At 50.1% G+C, this 19,402-nt stretch overlaps 1 protein-coding gene across 1 annotated transcript; it reads left to right on the forward strand.

The window, feature by feature from the left end:
• The first annotated feature begins 2,044 nt into the window (after positions 1–2,044).
• On the forward strand, positions 2,045–9,239 carry LOC103173484 (zinc finger protein 664-like). The gene is made up of 4 exons (XM_042345439.1): positions 2,045–2,170; positions 4,848–5,014; positions 5,755–5,895; positions 7,516–9,239. Exons 2-4 carry the CDS (start codon positions 4,939–4,941, stop codon positions 8,604–8,606), a joined length of 1,308 nt encoding a protein of 435 aa, XP_042201373.1. The 5' UTR covers positions 2,045–2,170; positions 4,848–4,938; the 3' UTR covers positions 8,607–9,239.
• Positions 9,240–19,402: the final 10,163 nt, after the last annotated feature.

The following is a 19,402-nucleotide window of genomic DNA, read 5'->3' on the forward strand; positions in this document are numbered from 1 at the left end:
AACCAGTGATGGACAGGAGAGGGAGAGACACGCCCACTGCCTCCATGGCAACCAGTGATGGACAGGAGAGGGAGCGACACGCCCACTGCCTCCATGCCAACCAGTGATGGACAGGAGAGGGAGCGACACGCCCACTGCCTCCATGGCAACCAGTGATGGACAGGAGAGGGAGTGACACGCCCACTGCCTCCATGGCAACCAGTGATGGACAGGAGAGGGAGAGACACGCCCACTGCCTCCATGGCAACCAGTGATGGACAGGAGAGGGAGAGACACGCCCACTGCCTCCATGGCAACCAGTGATGGACAGGAGAGGGAGAGACACGCCCACTGCCTCCATGGCAACCAGTGATGGACAACAACAACAACAACATGATTGCATTTATAGAGCACCTTTCAGGTTGGGAGAACGTCCCAAAGCGCTGGACAGTTGGGTCGGGACCTGAGCATTGGGGGAGGGAGATGGTCAGGGTGAGGGGAGGAGGGAGCGAGGAGGGGGGAGATGGTCAGTGTGAGGGAAGGGAGGGAGCGAGGAGGGGTAATAGAGTCGAGAGTGGAGCTGAAGGCTCAGTCAAAGAGAAAGGTCTTGAGATCGGCCTTGAAGGAGGAAAGGGAGGAAGCAGCGAAGGCACTGGGGATGGAGTTCCAGAGCCTCGGGGCTGAGAGGCTGAAGGCCACCGATGGTCGGGCGGTTGGGGCGGGGGATGTGGAGCAGACCGGAGCCAGAGGAACGGAGGGTACGGGCAGGTAAGTAGGGGGATAGTAAGTTGGAGAGGTAGGAGATAGCGAGGCCGTGAATGGCCTTGTAGGTGAGGATGAGGATCTTGAATTGGATCCTCTGGGGGATGGGGAGCCAGTGGAGGGGAGCGAGGGTGGGGGTGATGTGGTCACGAAGCCTGGTGCGGGACAGTAATAATCCTTGCATTTGATATAGCGCTTTTCGCGTCGGGAGAGGACGTCCCAAAGCGCTTCACAGAACACACTGTAAAGTGAATTGACTGTATATTTGTGGGCGAACGCGGCAGCCAATTGCGCACAGCAATGTCCCACAAACAGTCGTAGATTGAAAATGACCAATTTATTATTGTTTTTGGTTTTGGAGGGATTGTTATTAGGCTCTGTGTGGAGTAAGGAAACTTGCCCGAGGTTTCGCCCTCTGCCTGGAATTGAACTCAGGTCTCTCACTTGCAAAGCGAGTGCTCTAACCACTGAGCTACAGGACTCCACGCGGCGGCACGAGCAGCAGAGTCCTGAGTGACCTGCAGTGTGGAGGGCAGTGCCGGGAAGGCCGCGAGGAGAGAGTTCCCATAGTCCGGCCTTGAGGTGATAAAGGTGTGGACCAGAGTTTCAGCCGTGTGAGGGGTGGGGTAGTGCCGTGATTCGGAGGTGATGGAAGTTACGGTCAATTCACTTTACAGTCTATTCTGTGAAGCGCTTTGGGACGTTGAGAAGACGTGAAAAGCGCTATATCAATGCGAGGATTATTATTATTATTATCATCATCACATCTTCGAGGCGTCTCAAAGCGCTTCACAGAATACACCGTAAAGCGAATTGACCGTATATTTGGGGCCAAACGCGGCGGCCAATCGCACGCGACGGTGACCCACACACACGGCCGCGGGGTTTTGAAGGGAACGAATGGTCACTGAAGGGCTCGAGGACCCGAAACGTCGACGCAAATTACAATTGCGAGTGACGTGCACGTCAGCCAATCAGAGCACAGAGCGGCGAGCGATCGCCTCGTCCTTCCAATAGAAGACTAAGGCTGAGAAGGCGGGTGTTATGCAACAACCAATGGCAGTGCGAGCGGGGGGCGGGGGGAGGGGGATGGAGCGGGTAATGACCGAGTGGGGATCTGATTGACAGCCGCACTGACCAATGGAAAGCTGGAGCGGGTTTGAAGCAACCAATAATATGCGAGTGGGCGGGACAGAGGGTGACGGTTGGAGAAAGCGCGCGAGAGGCGGGGCGGAGGGAAGATGATTGACGTGGACGCGCACTCGTCACAGAGCGGCACGTGATTGACATCTCGTTTGACCATTGGGAAGCTCTGGCGTTGGGGGCGGGAGCTGAACAGGACCAATGAGGAGCGAGTGGGCGGAGACAGAGTGACGGTTGGAGAAACACAAACATGGCCGAGTCACTGAGATCCAGAGTCACCGATCAGGTCCGTGACCGACAGACAGAGAGGGAGAGAGAGAGAGTGTGAGAGAGAGTGTGTGTGAGAGCGACAGTGAGAGTGAGTGAGAGTGTGTGAGTGTTTGAGAGTGTCGGTGTGAGCATGTGACAGTGTGAGAGTGCGTGAGAGTGTGTGTGGGTGTGAGAGTGTGTGAGTGAGAGTGTGTGAGAGAGTGCGTGTGAGTGTGAGAATGAGTGTGAGAGTGTGTGTATATGAGAGTGTGAGAATGTGTGAGAGCGAGTGTGTGAGAGCGAGTGTTTGAGAGTGTCGGTGCGAGAGTGTGTGCGAGTGTGAGTGTGTGAGAGCGTTGCATGAGTGCGTGAGAGTGTGGATGTGTGAGTGTGTGTGAGAATGAGTGAGTGTGCGCGTGAGAGTGAGTGTGCGCGTGAGAGTGAGTGTGCGCGTGAGAGTGAGTGTGCGCGTGAGAGTATGTGCGCGTGAGTGTGTGCGAGTGTGTGCGTGCACGTGTATGAGAGTGCGTGAGTGTGTGTGAGAATGGGTGTGTGTGCGCGAGTGTGTGCAATGTGTGCGAGTGTCGGTGTAAGAGTGTGTGCGAGTGAGTGTGTGTGAGTATGCATGAAAGTGCATGTGAGAGTGCGTGTAAAAGTGTGTGTGAGTGTGAGAGTGCATGTGAGAGTGCATGTAAGTGTGAGAGAGTGTGCGTGTGAGAGAGTGTGAGTGTGTGCGCTTGAGAGAGTGCGTGAGTGTGTGAGTGTCCATGAGAGTATGTGTGAGAGTGTGTGTGTGAGAGTGTGTGAGTGAGGGATAATATTCCCTCCAAAAAACAAAACAATAATAAATTGGTCATTTTCAATCCACGACTGTTTGTGGGACATTGCTGTGCGCAATTGGCTGCCGCGTTCGCCCACAAATATACAGTCAATTCACTTTACAGTATATTCTGTGAAGCGCTTTGGGACGTCGAGAAGACGTGAAATCAAATGCAAGGATTGTTATTATTATTAGAGTACGTGCGTGGGGGAGAATGTGTGTGAGAGCGTGTATGGGGGACAAACGCGTGTGGGAGGGAGCGCGCGGATGCAGGAGGGAGCGCGCGGGTGCAGGAGGGAGCGCGCGGGTGCAGGAGGGAGCGCGCGGGTGCAGGAGGGAGCGCGCGGGTGCAGGAGGGAGCGCGCGGGTGCAGGAGGGAGCGCGCGGATGCAGGAGGGAGCGCGCGGATGCAGGAGGGAGCGCGCGGATGCAGGAGGGAGCGCGCGGATGCAGGAGGGCGCGGGATGCAGGAGGGAGCGCGCGGGTGCAGGAGGGAGCGCGCGGGTGCAGGAGGGAGCGCGCGGATGCAGGAGGGAGCGCGCGGATGCAGGAGGGAGCGCGCGGATGCAGGAGGGAGCGCGCGGATGCAGGAGGGAGCGCGCGGATGCAGGAGGAGCGCGGGGATGCAGGAGGGAGCGCGCGGATGCAGGAGGGAGCGCGCGGGTGCAGGAGGGAGCGCGCGGGTGCAGGAGGGAGCGCGCGGGTGCAGGAGGGAGCGCGCGGATGCAGGAGGGAGCGCGCGGGTGCAGGAGGGAGCGCGCGGATGCAGGAGGGAGCGCGCGGATGCAGGAGGGAGCGCGCGGGTGCAGGAGGGAGCGCGCGGGTGCAGGAGGGAGCGCGCGGATGCAGGAGGGAGCGCGCGGATGCAGGAGGGAGCGCGCGGATGCAGGAGGGAGCGCGCGGGTGCAGGAGGGAGCGCGCGGGTGCAGGAGGGAGCGCGCGCCTGTGAGTATAGGAGAGCGCGGTAGAGAGTGTGGGAGAGAGAGAGAGAGAGAGAGAGAAAGCCAAAGGGAATGGAGGATAGAGTTCACGGGGACCCAGAGGCCCGGCTCCTGATGGTGGTTGGGCTCCAGGTGGGGTACGTGGAGCAGCGGGAACTGCTGGACGGAGGGAGCGGACCGGTTGATGTCGGGTCAGCAGGTCCCAGAGGTCGCAGGGCACTGCCATGGAGGGTATTAAGGCGAGGACAAGGATTTGGACCTCTATCCTCTGGGGGTCGGGGAGCCAGTGGAGGGCGAGGGTGGGGTTCGGGGGCACGGAGCCGGGTGCAGGAGAGGTTTGGCCGCTTGTGGAGGGAAGAGTTGTGAAGGCCGACAAGCAGGGAGTTGGCATGGTCCAGCCCGGATGTGATGAAACCCCTCTCAATCCCCCTCTATCCTCCTCACATCAAACAGCAAGTGCCACAGAGAGGTCGAGTTGGGTGTCATCCGCAAACTATCGGATCTGAATCCATCTCATTTACATCCCATAGTGATCTGATACTTGTGTCCCCGGTTACGGGTTTCCCAACAAGTAGGAACAGCCTATCTGTGCTGACCTTATGAAACCATTTTATAATTTTAAACCCCTCTATTAGGTCCCCTCTTGAACATCTTTTCTCAGTGAAGAAAGGCCTAATCTGTCCGTCCGGTCTGTCCTGAACGCTGTGATCCGTCCCTCCGGCTTCATCAGGGAGATGTGCTTTTCACATCAGGAGGAATGCTCCACCTGCGCAGCTAAATGGGACCTCCTCCGAAGGGCGGCAGCTCACCCCCAGCATTGCATTGCAGTGTCAGCTCCTGACGTGGAGCTTGAACCCCCCCCAACCTTGTGGCACAGACGCGAGAGTGGGACAGACCGATCCAGACTGACACACTTATTATGTTCTTCCCTGTTCTTACGTTCTGTATTTCAGAGCAAAAAGGAGAGCTCACCCATCCCGTCAGGATCAGCTGAGGATGGAGGTGACTCCAAAAGAGTCGTGACTGAAGCAACAGGTTCAGCAAATGAAGAGAGCGTTCTGGGCAAAAGGAGGAGGATTCTCAGTTGGTGAAAATAAACATCTCAAAATATCTAAGAAAGGTATTCTTCCTGGGAAAAGCGACACAGAAACTGTGAGCTCAGAAAATGTGTCTTTCTGACCATGTCAAAGATCACTCGTGTAGACAAGCAGTGGCGGGAACAAAATAAGGAACACAGACTAAGCTAAGCCACTGCAACCACAACTTTACATTTTTAAAGCGACTTTCCCATTGGGAGGACACGCCCAGTGATCATAAATTATACATTTATATTGATCATCATAAAGGTGACCAAGCGGAAATCAAACCTTTCAAGGATGAGTAAAAATCTCAGGAAAAGAGAGAAGGTCCATCAAATGAAATTGAAGAACAAAGAACAGCACAGCTCCACTCATTGCTGGAAAGACTGCAATAGTGCACCAAAATGAGTTGCACATTCAAACAACAGCAAGTCCAGAATGAGTCCTCCCACAAGGGTCCTCCCAGATGCGTATAGATACGGATGAATGTCTGTCTGTGTCTCTTTGTGTCCGTCTACACTCCATATTGGATGCTTTGGCTGCAAGCGAAGCTGCAGTTGGTACAGTCAGTATTTCATAAAGGACAATACAGCATTTCCCCTCAGCTCCGACACTGGAGTCTCAGTCTTGACTGTGAGTTCAGTTAACACTGAACTGAATTGTCCAAAAATGTTACACCATCTTTATTTGTGGAATAATGGCCAAGAGTTGTGAGAACTTTCATGTCTCTGTGTACACTATGGTTCTCAATGCTGCTCCTTTTTTAAAATTTACTTCACAGGAGGCCGAACCGGAAAGATTTTGAGCTCAAAACACAACCAAGCGAGTGGAGGAGAGGCCGGGAGCAGCAGATACTGTTTGACAAAGAGGGAGAGAAGAAATTGCACTGACGAAAGGAATCTTCCTGAGGATGACTACCTGTGTATGTAACAAAGCAATCTGAGTTTCTCAGCATAACATGCTCCAGTGCAGAATCGGGCAGATGTCAGCCTGGCTCAGTTGGTTGCCCTCTACTCAATACAGTACAGATTTACATTGACAGAGTGCCTTTTGTTAAGAGGATGTCTCAATGTGATGGACTATTGTGGCTTAGGGTAGAAGCCAAGAGGAATGGGGAGGGAAGTAAGGTCAAAGAGGAAGGAGCGAGTCACAGGAACTCCGGAAGAAAGAGACTGAATCGTACTCTGTTTAACCTGCAAGCCAAAGCATATGCATGACGTATCCCTCCGGGAGCTTTGAGAAATTTGACATTATTGGCGTTATTAAAAACAATAATTTATTATTGTTGTATTCCAACGGTTGTGATCACACATTGAAAGTTTCACTGCATCGTGAGAGGTTACTTTGCAGTTAAATGTTTGTCACTTTCATGAGAAGTTCCTGTGAATGCTGAAATGGACATTTTCAGTGTTCCAAGTGTTAGTCTGGACTCAGTCAGCTCCATGCTCGCTTCTGCGGTTTGGCTCAAGGCACATGTCAGGACTATGAGCTCATAGTCTATTCTACTCAAGTCAAGTTACTGGGGAAAGAGCTTTACATTGTCATGAGCCCCGAGCTTTAAGCTAAAGTCCCCCTCTATATCTCTTCAGACAAATATGATAGATCCTAGGGATATTGGAAATTTTATATAGCATCTTATCACATCATCAAGACATCCAAAAGTGGTTACTGTAAAGTGCGGTGACTCCAACAGCCAATTTACACACAGCTATATCTCCCAAATAGCTAAGAACGAATTGACCAATTTTATTGGGATATCTGTGTTCAGATCTGGATAGTGGAAGCAGATTTGATAACAACTTTCAAGAGAGAAGTGGATGCATATTTGGGGAGGACAAATTTGCAAAGCTATGTTGAGATAATAATAATAATAGTAATCCTTTCTTTTGATATAGCACTTTTCAAGCTTTCTAGACGTCTCAAAGCGCTTAACAGAATATTCTGTAAAGTGAATTGACCGTATATTTGTGGGCAAATCGCGGCAGCCAATTGCGCACAACAGTGTCCCACAAACAGTCGTGGATTGAAAATGACCAATGTATTATTGTTCTTTGTTTTGGAGGGATAACGGGGGAGTGGGATTAATTTGAACATACCTTTCAAGAGAAGGCATGGGCCTGGTGTGCTGAATGGCCTCCTTCTGTGCTGTATAAGTACCTGATTTTACATTATCAGCCACGACATTGTGGGTAAGAGAATAAAAGAGAAAAACTCTCTTCTCTTTAGAAATCGTGATGTGGGATGTTTAACATCCACCTGAACAGGCCTGGCCAGGGATCTCGGTTTAACATTTCATCTAAAGGACAGTACCTCCGACAACACAACATATTCCCAGCATTAAAATGATTAGTGTAGATGACGACTGGCCAGGAAACTGGGAGAAACTGACCAGAACATTTCAGAGTAATTACTATCCATCAGTTAGAGTGTTTTGACTTGATCATGTACTGTACAAATGCCAGGACCAATTCAGGATTGGTCAAACAGCAATTCCAAAAGGAAACTCTCATAAGTTGCTGACACAGATCTTTTCTCCCATCAGCTCCCAAAGTGGATGATCCTGAGTCTCACTCTCGCCCTCATTGCAACGTTGTGTTTACTCATACCGAGTTCTGTCAGAAAGACAGCAGAAGACATCCCGAGCTCCGTCGAGACACATCAACACAATCTGCCTGTAGCGAAAATGTTTCTTCACCGCAGAGAGAGTGTCAGGGATCTATCACGTATACTGTTGCAGAAAAGGGGTTTATGCAGAGTCACCAGCGATCGATCTCAGGAGAGAGACCGTATAAATGTGCCGAATGCGAAAAGAGTTTCACATCATCAAAGAACTTCCGCATTCACCAACGGTCACACACGGGAGAGAAACCGTATAAATGTGCTGATTGTGGAAAAAGTTTCACAACATCAAGCAACCTCTACGTTCACCATCGATTACACACAGGAGAGAAACCGTATAAATGTGCTGGATGTGGAAAGAGTTTCACACAGTCAGGTGCCCTCCTAAGACACAAGCAATCACACACGGGAGAGAGACCGTATAAATGTAGTGAATGTGCGAAGAATTTTACAACATCAGGGGAGCTTAAGGTTCACTATCGATTACACACAGGAGAGAGACCGTATAAGTGTGCAGAATGTGGGCAGACGTTCACACACTCGGGTGCCCTCCAAATTCACCAGCGATTACACACAGGAGAGAGACCGTATAAATGTGGCGAATGTGGTAAGAGTTTTACACAGTCGGGGAACCTCAAGTTACACCATCGATCACATACAGGAGAGAGACCGTATAATTGTGCTGAATGTGGAAAAAGTTTCTCACTGTCAGGGGACCTCAAGGTACACCAACGATCACACACAGGAGAGAAACCGTTTGAATGTGCTGAATGTGGGAAGGGTTTCACGTCATCAAGGAATCTCCAGATACACCAGCGATCACACACCGGAGAGAGACCGTATAAATGTCCTGAATGTGGGAAGAGTTTCACAACATCAGGAAATCTTCAGGTACACCAGCGATCACACACATATGGAGAGAGACCATACAAGTGTACTGAATGTGGAAGGAGTTTCACTATGAAACAGTACCTCCAAACACACCAGAAAGGGCGTAGAGGAGAGACTATATAAATGTCTTGAATGTGGGAATAATTTGCTGATTCCAAGCAGAAGAATGATCACAAATGCTCTGAAAGATGTTACCACTGGAGGAAAGCTTTCCTGGAGCTGTTCAAAGTTAAAATGAGAAGTTGCTTTGAGATTAAGGAAATAATGTTTTTTTTGATACACAGCAATATATCCATTTGATCGAATACCAGTGATTCTCAGTTAAAAGAACAAATGATAGTTTTCCCCTTCTCACCTGACCATGTGCTGCAGTCACTAACACACAGCTGTTGTGCACACGTGAGACTATCACCAGAGAAAGCAAAACAGAATTGCACGATGAGAAATCAGAGCCGGTGTGTCCCACTGACACAAGTCATGGCCTCCACTGTTACAGCTCACATCACAGGTTACAGCTCTGGTCTTTTACCAACAGGTTCGGGTATCCTTCCTTGTTCATTACCAACAGAATGGGTCTGAATTGGGTTATTACCCACCAGTTTGCTGTGTGTTTGCTGATTTATATCGTGGGTAATGTATTTTATATCAGCAGAGTATTCTGTGTTTGTAGTTTTATTTCCAGCGCATAGTAGCAGAATGCAATCTGATAGAGATTTCGCTATTATTGTGGATTAATAAAGAAAACAATTTGATGGAAACAATTACTTGGTGTGGTTATTGTCTCACAAGGAATATAACAGTTGGAAATACCTGGAGTGTGAGGAAAGGGCAGGAAGACGGGTTTGCAAGGCACAGGAGGGATAGTGGCGGAGCTTGAGGAGAAGAAGGGAAGATAACTGAGAAGAGTGTCTGTTATATAGTTATGTATGTGTATGTTGATCTGCATGTGTGTGTGTCTGTGTATGTTCGCCCGAGTGTCTGTGTTTCTGTATGTCTGTGTGAGCGCATCTGTTGCTGGTGTTCAGTGGCTGTGGCTGTTATTCAGTGCCTACTAACTGGTGTTCAGTGGCTGTGGCCGGTGTTTAGTGGCTGTGGCCGGTGTTTAGTGGCTGTGGCTGTGTTTAGTGGCCGGTGTTTAGTGGCTGTGGCTGGTGTTTAGTGGCTGTGGCTGGTGTTTAGTGGCTGTGGCTGGTTTTTAGTGGCTGTGGGGTGTTTAGTGGCTGTGGCCGGTGTTTAGTGGCTGTGCCTGTGTTTAGTGGCTGTAGCGCTGGTGTTTAGTGGCTGTGGTCTGGTGTTGTGGGTGCGCCGGTGTTAGTGGTGTGGCCGGTGTTTATGGCTGTGGCTGTGTTTAGTTGCGGGCGGTGTTTAGGGCTGTGTCTGGTGTTTAGTGGCTGTGGCTCGTGTTTAGTGGCTGCTGGCTCGTGTTCAGTGGCTGTGGCTGTTTTGCTGGGCTCGGTGTTTAGTGGCTGCTGGCTTCGTGTTCAGTGGCTGTGGGCGCGTGTTTAGTGGCTGTGGCTGCGGTGTTTAGTGGCTGTGGCCGGTGTTTAGTGGCTGTGGCCAGTGTTTAGTGGCTGTGGCTCGGTGTTTAGTGGTGCTGGCGTGTTGTGGTGTGCGGTGTTTAGTGGCTGTGGCCGGTGTTTAGTGGCTGTGGCGTGGTGTTTTAGTGGCTGCTTGGCTGGTGTTTAGTGGTGGCTGGTGGTTAGTGGCCGGTGTTTAGTGGCTGTGGCCGGTGTTTAGTGGCTGGTGTTTAGTGGCTGTGGCCAGTGTTTAGTGGCTGGTGTTTAGTGGCTGTGGCCGGTGTTTTGTGGTTGTGGCCGGTGTTTTAGTGGCTGTGGCTGGTGTTTAGTGGCTGCTGGCTCGTGTTTAGTGGCTGTAGCGGGTGTTTAGTGGCTGTGGCTGGTGTTTAGTGGCTGCGGCTGGTGTGTAGTGGCTGGTGTTCAGTGGCTGCTGGCTGGTATTTTTAATGTGCGCCCGAGGGTGTGAGTGTTTGCACACGCCCGAGTTTCTGTGTGTCTTTGTATGGGAGGGTGTGTGTACGCCGCGAGAATGTGTGCCCGCAAGGTTGTGTGCCCATATATAAATAGCACAGAAACTTACGGGCACAGACATACACACCCTCACATACACACCCTCGCGCGCACAGACACACACTCAAACACTTGTGCGCACACGTGAACATTCCCTCCATATCCCGCGTGCACACTCTCTCTTTATCCCGTGTGCACACTCCCTCTATACCCCACATGCATACTCTCTCTGTGTCTCGCGTGCACACACTTTCCATATCCTGCGTGCACACTCTATATCCTGCATGCACGCTCTCTCTATATTCCGCGTGCGCACTGTCTTGATATCTCGCATGCACTCTCTATATCTCGCATGCAGACTCTCTTTGTATCTCACGTGCACACTCTCTCTATATCCCGTGTGCACACTCTCTATATCCCGTGTGCACACTCTCTATATCCCGCGTTCGCACTGTCTCTGGATCTCACGTGCACTCTATATCCCACGTGCACACTCTCTATATCCCACGTGCACACTCTCTATATCCCGCGTGCACACTTTCTCTATATCCCGCGTGCACGCTCTCTATATCCCACGTGCACACTGCATCTCGCGTGCACACTTTCTCTATATCCCACGTGCACACTCTCTATATCCCACATGCACACTCTCTATATCCACGTGCACACTGTCTCTGCATCTCGCGTGCACACTTTCTCTATATCCCGCGTGCACATTCTCTATATCCCACGTGCACACTCTTCTATATCCCGCGTGCTCACTCTCTCTATATCCCACGTGCACACTGTCTCTGCATCTCGCATGCACACTTTCTCTATATCCCGCGTGCACACTCTCTCTATATCCCGTGTGCACACACTCTCTATATCCCACGTGCGCACTATCTCTGCATCTCGCGTGCACACTCTATATATCTCGTGTGCACACTCTCTATATCTCGCGTGCACACTCTCTCTATATCCCACGTGCACATTCTCTCTATATCCCGCGTGCGCACTGTCTCTGCATTTCGCATGCACACTCTATCCCACGTGCACACTGTCTCTGCATCTCGCGTGCACACTTTCTCTATATCCCGCGTGCCACTCTCTGTATCCCACGTGCACACTCTTCTATATCCCGCGTGCACTCTCTCTATATCCCACGTGCACACTGTCTCTGCATCTCGCGTGCACACTTTCTCTATAACCCGCGTACAGACTCTATATCCCACGTGCACACTCTCTCTACATCCCGCGTGCACACTCTCTCTATATCCTGCGTGCACACTCTCTCTATATCCCACGTGCGCACTATCTCTGCATCTCGCGTGCACACTCTATATATCTCGCGTGCACACTCTCTATATCTCGCGTGCCCACTCTCTCTATATCTCGCATGCACACACTCTATATCTCGCGTGCACACTCACTCTGCCTTTCGCGTGCACTCTCCCTATCTCGTGAGAGAGAAAGCGCGCAAGAGAGAGTAAGCGCGAGAGAGACTGTCAACCGTTTGGAATTACAAACAGCCTTCAGTTTGTGTTGCAATAATAGATTGAATGCATTCGAGAAAAAAAAAAATTGGGGGAAAGATAAATCCCATATAATAATAATAATCCTTGCATTTGATATAGCGTTTTTCACGTCGGGAGGACGTCCAAAACGCTTCACAGAACACACTGTAAAATGAATTGACTGTATATTTGTGGGCGAACGCGGCAGCCAATTGCGCACAGCAATATCCCACACACAGTCGTAGATTGAAAATGACCAATTTATTATTGTTTTTTTGGTTTTGGAGGGATTATTATTAGGCTCTGTGTGGAGTAAGGAAACTCGCCCAAGGTTTCGCCCTCTGCCTGGGATTGAACTCAGGTCTCTCACTTGCAAAGCGAGTGCTCTAACCACTGAGCTACAGGGCATATAGAGTTTAGAGAGAACCATCACAGCCGCCACTTCACTGACGGTCGCTGACAGTCGACAACACGAAAGTGTTCGGTGCATTCAGATGCTGTTATCACGACGAGAGAGAGAGGACCTTCTGTCTGTGCGTATTTTTAATATGTATTACCACAAGGCCTCGACGTTGACGGGAAAGAGCTATGTCAGTGTTCGGGAAATCTACACTGGAACTGACACTGCAGTTGAATTCGCAATTTGGGAAGAAAATTCCCCTCCAAAATACACTGAGCTTTTGCAGTAAATCCAATGAAGCAGTTTGAGACGCTCTCGATCGGGCAAAGCAGCTTTGTCACACACAAGGAACCTTCTTCTTATTAAAATAACATTCCTTGACATTTTCAATCACTGAAGTTAAAATGAAAGCAGTGGAAGCCAAAGGTGTTGCGGTTACCTCAGAGACACCGCAATCCCAGAGCAATATTCTCCTCCCGGGAGCAAACCAACTATTGCTGACGAAATGGTTTGGTTGTTTGCGGAATATTACTTTGGGCAAATTATCGCAGTGTTCCCCACAATACAATGTCGGGAAAACTTGGGAAACGCTTCGAGACTTCTCGAGAACTCATTCGGCGATGTACAAATTTCAAGGAAGCAAATGCAAAGAATTCTTATCAGAAAAATACAGTAAATAAATAATTCATAGACGATTTTGTTTTGCAAATCTGCCCAAAGATACGATACCAGCGGTGGTGGCCAAGTGGTTAAGTGATGGAACAGAATGATCCATTGATAATTTTATTTGAATCCACAACTACATTCCTCCGCTATTATATTTTGGTGATGATTGTGGAAAGGTTTCCTCTGCATTTAACTCCAACCTCATAAAATTATGAAGAGGTTATTGGAAATGAGAGATTCAGCGTCAGCAAAATGAAATGAACCACAACCAAATAATTCCCTTCATCATAACTTTTCTTCCTGTGTGAAAAACTTTGGCTGAGTATAAAACACATTAATCATAAAAAATAAAATATAAATAAAAAATAAAAATAAAAAGTAGTGACTGTTCGGATTGGGAACCCATAGAGACCTTGGAAACTCATCGTTTCTGCCATACGGATATAGAGATCAATATGTTTTTGATCCATTTAATGTTCAAGTGTGTATTTGCTCTTTGGTTGGACAATCGCCATCACATTCTCAATTTTTTTTTCTTTATCGGGGAATGTTTATCATATTTTCTGTAGCCAAAATTTCCACAATAATCTTTTACATCTCCTGCACATTTATGCCACCAGACTGTTTGTTATAGTCGCTCCAACGCTGCAGCTTGTGGTTGAAAAGTAATTCTGATACGCACAAAACGTTATAAAACCACATTTTACACTTAAATTTTGTACATATGTTGGATTGCTGATTATTCGCGGCTTCTTTTGGATTTAGTAATTTGATATTCTGGACGATTTCCACATTGTTGTCTTGGGCACAATTAAAATCGACAGGTTTTCCACTGAGATTATGGTGACCACTTGTTCCAGAGATTGGTACAAAATGACTGGATCGCATTGCGTGTCATTGATCGCCCCCTTTCTCTGAGAATTCCTCTGTAATGTTATTACCTTTTGCTTGGGGTTGGTTCTGTGTGTGTGCCTTGACATTTAGAATTGCAATGAGAGACTCGTATGGCAAAGCCATTTTAAAGACAGATTGCAGTTGTTTTCCAGAAGGGAGTGATGATTTGTAAACCACACACAGCGGATTGTGCCCCTGTGCTGGTCATGGATCAGCTACAGAAATTCAGACTATTGAATCCATTTGTAGAACATAAATTCCACATCCCGTTTGCCCCCAAAGCTCCACTATTGAACTGAACCATCGACGTAGACTGTTGTTGATGATGGGATATCAATTGCTTTGAATGGACCCTCCAGATAAGTTGGGCCACTTATATCACAATAATTATTATCTCCTTCATACAGTAGTGGGAAGTGGAATGTTTAACCATCAGGTCTCGTCAGTGTAGCAACAAAGTCCATCGAGACAGATGGCCATTTGATGCTGAGCCATCTTGTAATGGACCATCTGAAAGTAATTCTGTCGGGGAGTGGACTGGTTAACAAAACTATAGCTGACCAACCAATAATGTATTCATAATGTTGTACAGCACCAAAAAAGGGGCTAATAAATGTTTTTCACATTTGGAAACAAACCGAATTCGACAGAAAGCCGATACTCTGGATGCGTTTGCTATTGGATCCACTTTATTATGATTGTGCTCCAATAATAATGTTGTTGTTGTTGTTGTTGTACGCTCCGTTCCTCTGGCTCCGGTCTGTTCCACATCCCCCGCCCCAACCGCCCTACCATCGGTGGCCTTCAGCCTCTCAGCCCCGAGGCTCTGGAACTCCATCCCCAGTGCCTTCGCCGCTTCCTCCCTTTCCTCCTTCAGGGCCGGTCTCAAAACCTTTCTCTTTGACCTTCAGCCTTCAGCTCCGCTCTCGACTCTCTACCCCCTCCTCGCCCCCTCCCTTCCCTCCCCTCACCCTGACCATTTCCCCCTCCTCGCCCCCTCCCTTCCCTCCCCCTGACCATCTCCCCCCAGTGCTCGGGGCCTTGGGACGTCATCCTGACGTGAAAGGCGCTCTATAAATGAAATCTTGTTGTTGTTGTTGTTTAGTTGCCGCCCTGACCCGAGCCTCCCCCTCCCTTCTAAATGTCTCTCCTCCCACCCCCCCCCCCCCCCCACCACCACCCCCCCCATCCTTACGAACGTGGCGGCGGGATGGCCTTCATATCCAAAGCCTCCCTACTCCTCTGGCTGCTTCCCCTCCTTCGAGCACCTCACCCTCTTCTATCCCTCTCTCCCTTTGGAAAATTCTCCTTGTCTACCGCCCCCCTAAGCCCCCCGGCTCCTTCCACACAGACATCTACACTCTCCTCTCTTCCCTGTCCCTCTGCTCCGAACGCCTGCTCGTAGTTGGCGATTTCAACGTCCACCTAAACTCCCCCTCGCACCACTTCTGCCGATGTCACTGCCCTCCTCTCCTCCCTAAACCTCACCCTCCACATAATTCACCCACCCACAACCGCGGTCATGCACCTGACGTCGTCATCACCCACGGCCTTGACATTTCCGACCTCAGCATAGTGGACAAGGCCATCTCGGACCACTTCCTCATCTCCTTCTCCTCTCACGTCCCTCTCTCGTGCACCAAGCCCTCAACCATCCTCTACCGCCCTTCGAAAAGGCCACTCCCTGAGACCCTCACAAAGGGCCTCTCATCATCAAACATCCTCTCCCTCTGGCCTTCCGCACGCGGAGGTCCTGAAGCCGCCGTCCAGCTGCTCCATGATCGCTTCTCCTCCACCTTCAAGTCCCGGGTCCCCCTGAACTCCAGGACCATCTCCAAACCCACCCGTGACCTGGTGAAGGGCACACGTCTGAGACAGTTACCGTGGGATCCAAACGAGAGGTGTTGAGAGCCCACAATATGCGGATGACACCCAATAATAACACAATAACAGTCACTACAACAGTAACAGCACTAACAAGAAGGACAACGGTTGGCGGAGACATTGCGCCCTCCTCACAGGGCAGCGTCACAGCGCGTTTGAAGTCGGCGGAGCCCGACTCCGGGCCGCGGGAATAACGGCACTAACAACAACAACAGCAAATACTAACAGTCATCACAATAACATAACAACAACAATAACACCAATAACAACAACAACAATAACAACAATAACAACAACAACAATAACAACAACAACAATAGCAAATACTAACAGTCATTACAACAACAATAACAACAACAATAACAACAACAATAATAATAAGAACAACAAGAACAATAACAACAATAACAACAACAGCAATAACAACAACAGCAATAACAACAACAATAACAATAAGAACAAAATAAAAACAACAACAATAACAACAACAATACTAACAACAATTACAATAACAACAACAATAGCAACAATACCAATAACAACAATAACAACAATAACAACAATAACAACAACAATAACAACAATAACAACAATAACAACAACAATAACAACAACAACAACAATACTAACAACACTAACAACAATAGCAACAATAACAACAACAACAATAACAACAAAAATATCAACAACAACAATAACAGCACCAATAATAACAGTGGGCGGGTCTCTGTCCGGCACTTGTCAATCAGCCGTTGTCAGGGAGACAGGGGGCGTGTCTCTGTCCGGCGCTTGTCAATCAGCCGTTGTCAGGGAGACAGTGGGCGGGTCTCTGTCCGGCACTTGTCAATCAGCCGTTGTCAGGGAGACAGTGGGCGTGTCTCTCACCCTTCCGCCCATCACTGGTTACCGGGGAGACAGCGCGCGTTTCCCTGTCGGCGAAAGAGCGACGTGTGGACGTCGCCGCGTGGGCAACCGGATTGCGTCTCTACGTCATCTGCGTGTGTCGTCATTGGGAGCGTCGGCTCGAGACGGGGAGGAGGGGGGGAAACAATGGCGGCGGTTCCCGCGGTGACAGAGAAGAGACCGAGAGAGAGAGAGAGAGAGCGCAGGAGGTCAGTCGCTGCACACACGGGGCCGCGCTCTGCCGCTCTCCCTCAGTGACATCACAACCACTGACCCCGGAAACTACAGCTCCCGGCATGCCCCGCGGCTCAGCCCCTCCCGGTGGCGGGGTCGGGCCGCGCGGGGCAGTCTGGGAGCTGTAGTCAGAGAGACGGTGACAACAGCCATTGACCCATCGACACGACCCTCTGTCGGTCCCTCTCTGTGTCCCTCTCTATGTCTGTGTCCCTCTCTGTGTCCCTCTCTGTGTCTGTGTCCCTCTCTGTGTCTGTGTCCCTCTCTGTGTCTGTGTCCCTCTCTGTGTCTGTGTCCCTCTCTGTGTCTGTGTCCCTCTCTGTGTCTGTGTCCCTCTCTGTGTCGCTCTCTATGTCTGTGTCCCTCTCTGTGTCCCTCTCTATGTCTGTGTCCCTCTCTGTGTCTGTGTCCCTCTCTGTGTCTGTGTCCCTCTCTATGTCTGTGTCCCTCTCTGTGTCTGTGTCCCTCTCTGTGTCCCTCTCTATGTCTGTGTCCCTCTCTGTGTCTGTGTCCCTCTCTGTGTCTGTGTCCCGCTCTGTCTGTGCCCTCTCTGTGTCTCTGTCCCTCTCTGTGTCCCTCTCTGTGTCTGTGTCCCTCTCTGTGTCTCTGTCTGTCCCTCTCTGTGTCTCTGTCTGTCCCTCTCTGTGTCTGTGTCCCTCTCTGTGTCTGTGTCCCTCTCTGTGTCTGTGTCCCTCTCTGTGTCTGTGTCCCTCTCTGTGTCTGTGTCCCTCTCTGTGTCTGTGTCCCTCTCTGTGTCTGTGTCCCTCTCTGTGTCTGTGTCCCTCTCTGTGTCTGTGTCCCTCTCTGTGTCTCTGTCTGTCCCTCTCTGTGTCTGTGTCCCTCTCTGTGTCTGTGTCCCTCTCTGTGTCTGTGTCCCTCTCTGTGTCTGTGTCCCTCTCTGTGTCTGTGTCCCTCTCTGTGTCTGTGTCCCTCTCTGTGTCTGTGTCCCTCTCTGTGTCTGTGTCCCTCTCTGTGTCTGTGTCCCTCTCTGTGTCTGTGTCCCTCTCTGTGTCTGTGTCCCTCTCTGTGTCTGTGTCCCTCTCTGTGTCTGTGTCCCTCTCTGTGTCTGTGCCCTCTCTGTGTCTGTGTCCCTCTCTGTGTCTGTGTCCCTCTCTGTGTCTGTGCCCTCTCTGTGTCTGTGTCCCTCTCTGTGTCTGTGTCCCTCTCTGTGTCTGTGTCCCTCTCTGTGTCTGTGTCCCTCTCTGTGTCTGTGTCCCTCTCTGTGTCTGTGTCCCTCTCTGTGTCTGTGTCCCTCTCTGTGTCTGTGTCCCTCTCTGTGTCTGTGTCCCTCTCTGTGTCTGTGTCCCTCTCTGTGTCTGTGTCCCTCTCTGTGTCTGTGTCCCTCTCTGTGTCTGGCTCTCTCGCTGACTCAGGAGTGGTAGGTCCTGACTCTGATACTCATCGTTGGTTTTTGTGTTAGTGTAAGTGGAGGATGGATTTGACTTGAAGATCCTCTCACTGCCTGGACCTCCCTCCCTCTCCGACCTCCTCACTCCCCTAAATCAGCTCCTCCTCATCCCTCGGCCCTCCACTCCGCCATTGGAGGTCGCGCATTCAGTCACTTCACCCCAAAACTCTGGAACACTCTCCCTCAGGCCTTGCCCGCTCTCACCGCCTGAAAGCCCTCCTTTTCGAACAGGTTTACAGTCACCTCCCCTCAAAGCCCCACATCCCAGCTCGGAGTCCGGCTCCACCACTGCTCAGAGCTCTGAGACAGTGTCCTGTATGAAGGGCACTACACAAGTGCAAACTGTTGTTTAAAGGGCTCACTCTCGCGCACACACGCAGTCTCTCTCTGCCTCTCTCACACAGTCCCTCTCTCACACTGAGTCTCTCTCTGTCTCACACACACACACACACACACACATACAGTCTCTGTGTCTCTCACACAACACATACAGTCTCTGTCTCTCACAAGTGCAGAATATCTCTTACATTCACACAGTGTCTCTCTCACACACACACAGTGTCCCTCTCTCTGTCTCTTTCTAACAGACGCACACATTCTTCTGTCTCTCTCTCACATATCCACACACAGACTCTCGCAGCCAATGACCTATCCTCCTCGGTGACCCCTCTCCACAGCTCTCTCTCCTTCACTCCTGAATCCCTCACACCCCTTTCTTCCCGAACCGTCTTCTGCTCAATCCACAAACAAAACTACGTAAGTTTGTCTCACACACCCCAGGTTCCTTTTCCACTTCCCGTCTTAGTCTCATTAGCTCTTTCTTGATTGCCTTTTTAATTCTTTAAGCGATATCTTACAGTACTCGCACACATATAATATAGAGAGAAATAATTACAATAACAACAAGATTTCATTTATAGAGCGCCTTTCACGTCGGGAGAACATCCCAAGGCGCTGTACAGTTGGATCAGGACCCGAGCATTGGTGGGGGGCGAAATGGTCAGTGT

Source organism: Callorhinchus milii, unplaced genomic scaffold (genome assembly GCF_018977255.1).
Source record: "Callorhinchus milii isolate IMCB2004 unplaced genomic scaffold, IMCB_Cmil_1.0 Scaffold47, whole genome shotgun sequence".
In the NCBI taxonomy this organism is placed as follows: domain Eukaryota; kingdom Metazoa; phylum Chordata; class Chondrichthyes; order Chimaeriformes; family Callorhinchidae; genus Callorhinchus; species Callorhinchus milii.

What these genes read in the sequence shown, in the direction of transcription:
- LOC103173484 (XM_042345439.1), top strand. Translation starts at nt 4,939, where the DNA reads ATGAAGAGAGCGTTCTGGGCAAAAGGAGGAGGATTCTCAGTTGGTGAA. An exon ending in TCTCAAAATATCTAAGAAAG is followed by an intron (nt 5,015 to 5,754) that starts GTATTCTTCCTG and finishes TTTACTTCACAG; the next exon opens with GAGGCCGAACCGGAAAGATT. An exon ending in TCCTGAGGATGACTACCTGT is followed by an intron (nt 5,896 to 7,515) that starts GTATGTAACAAA and finishes TTCTCCCATCAG; the next exon opens with CTCCCAAAGTGGATGATCCT.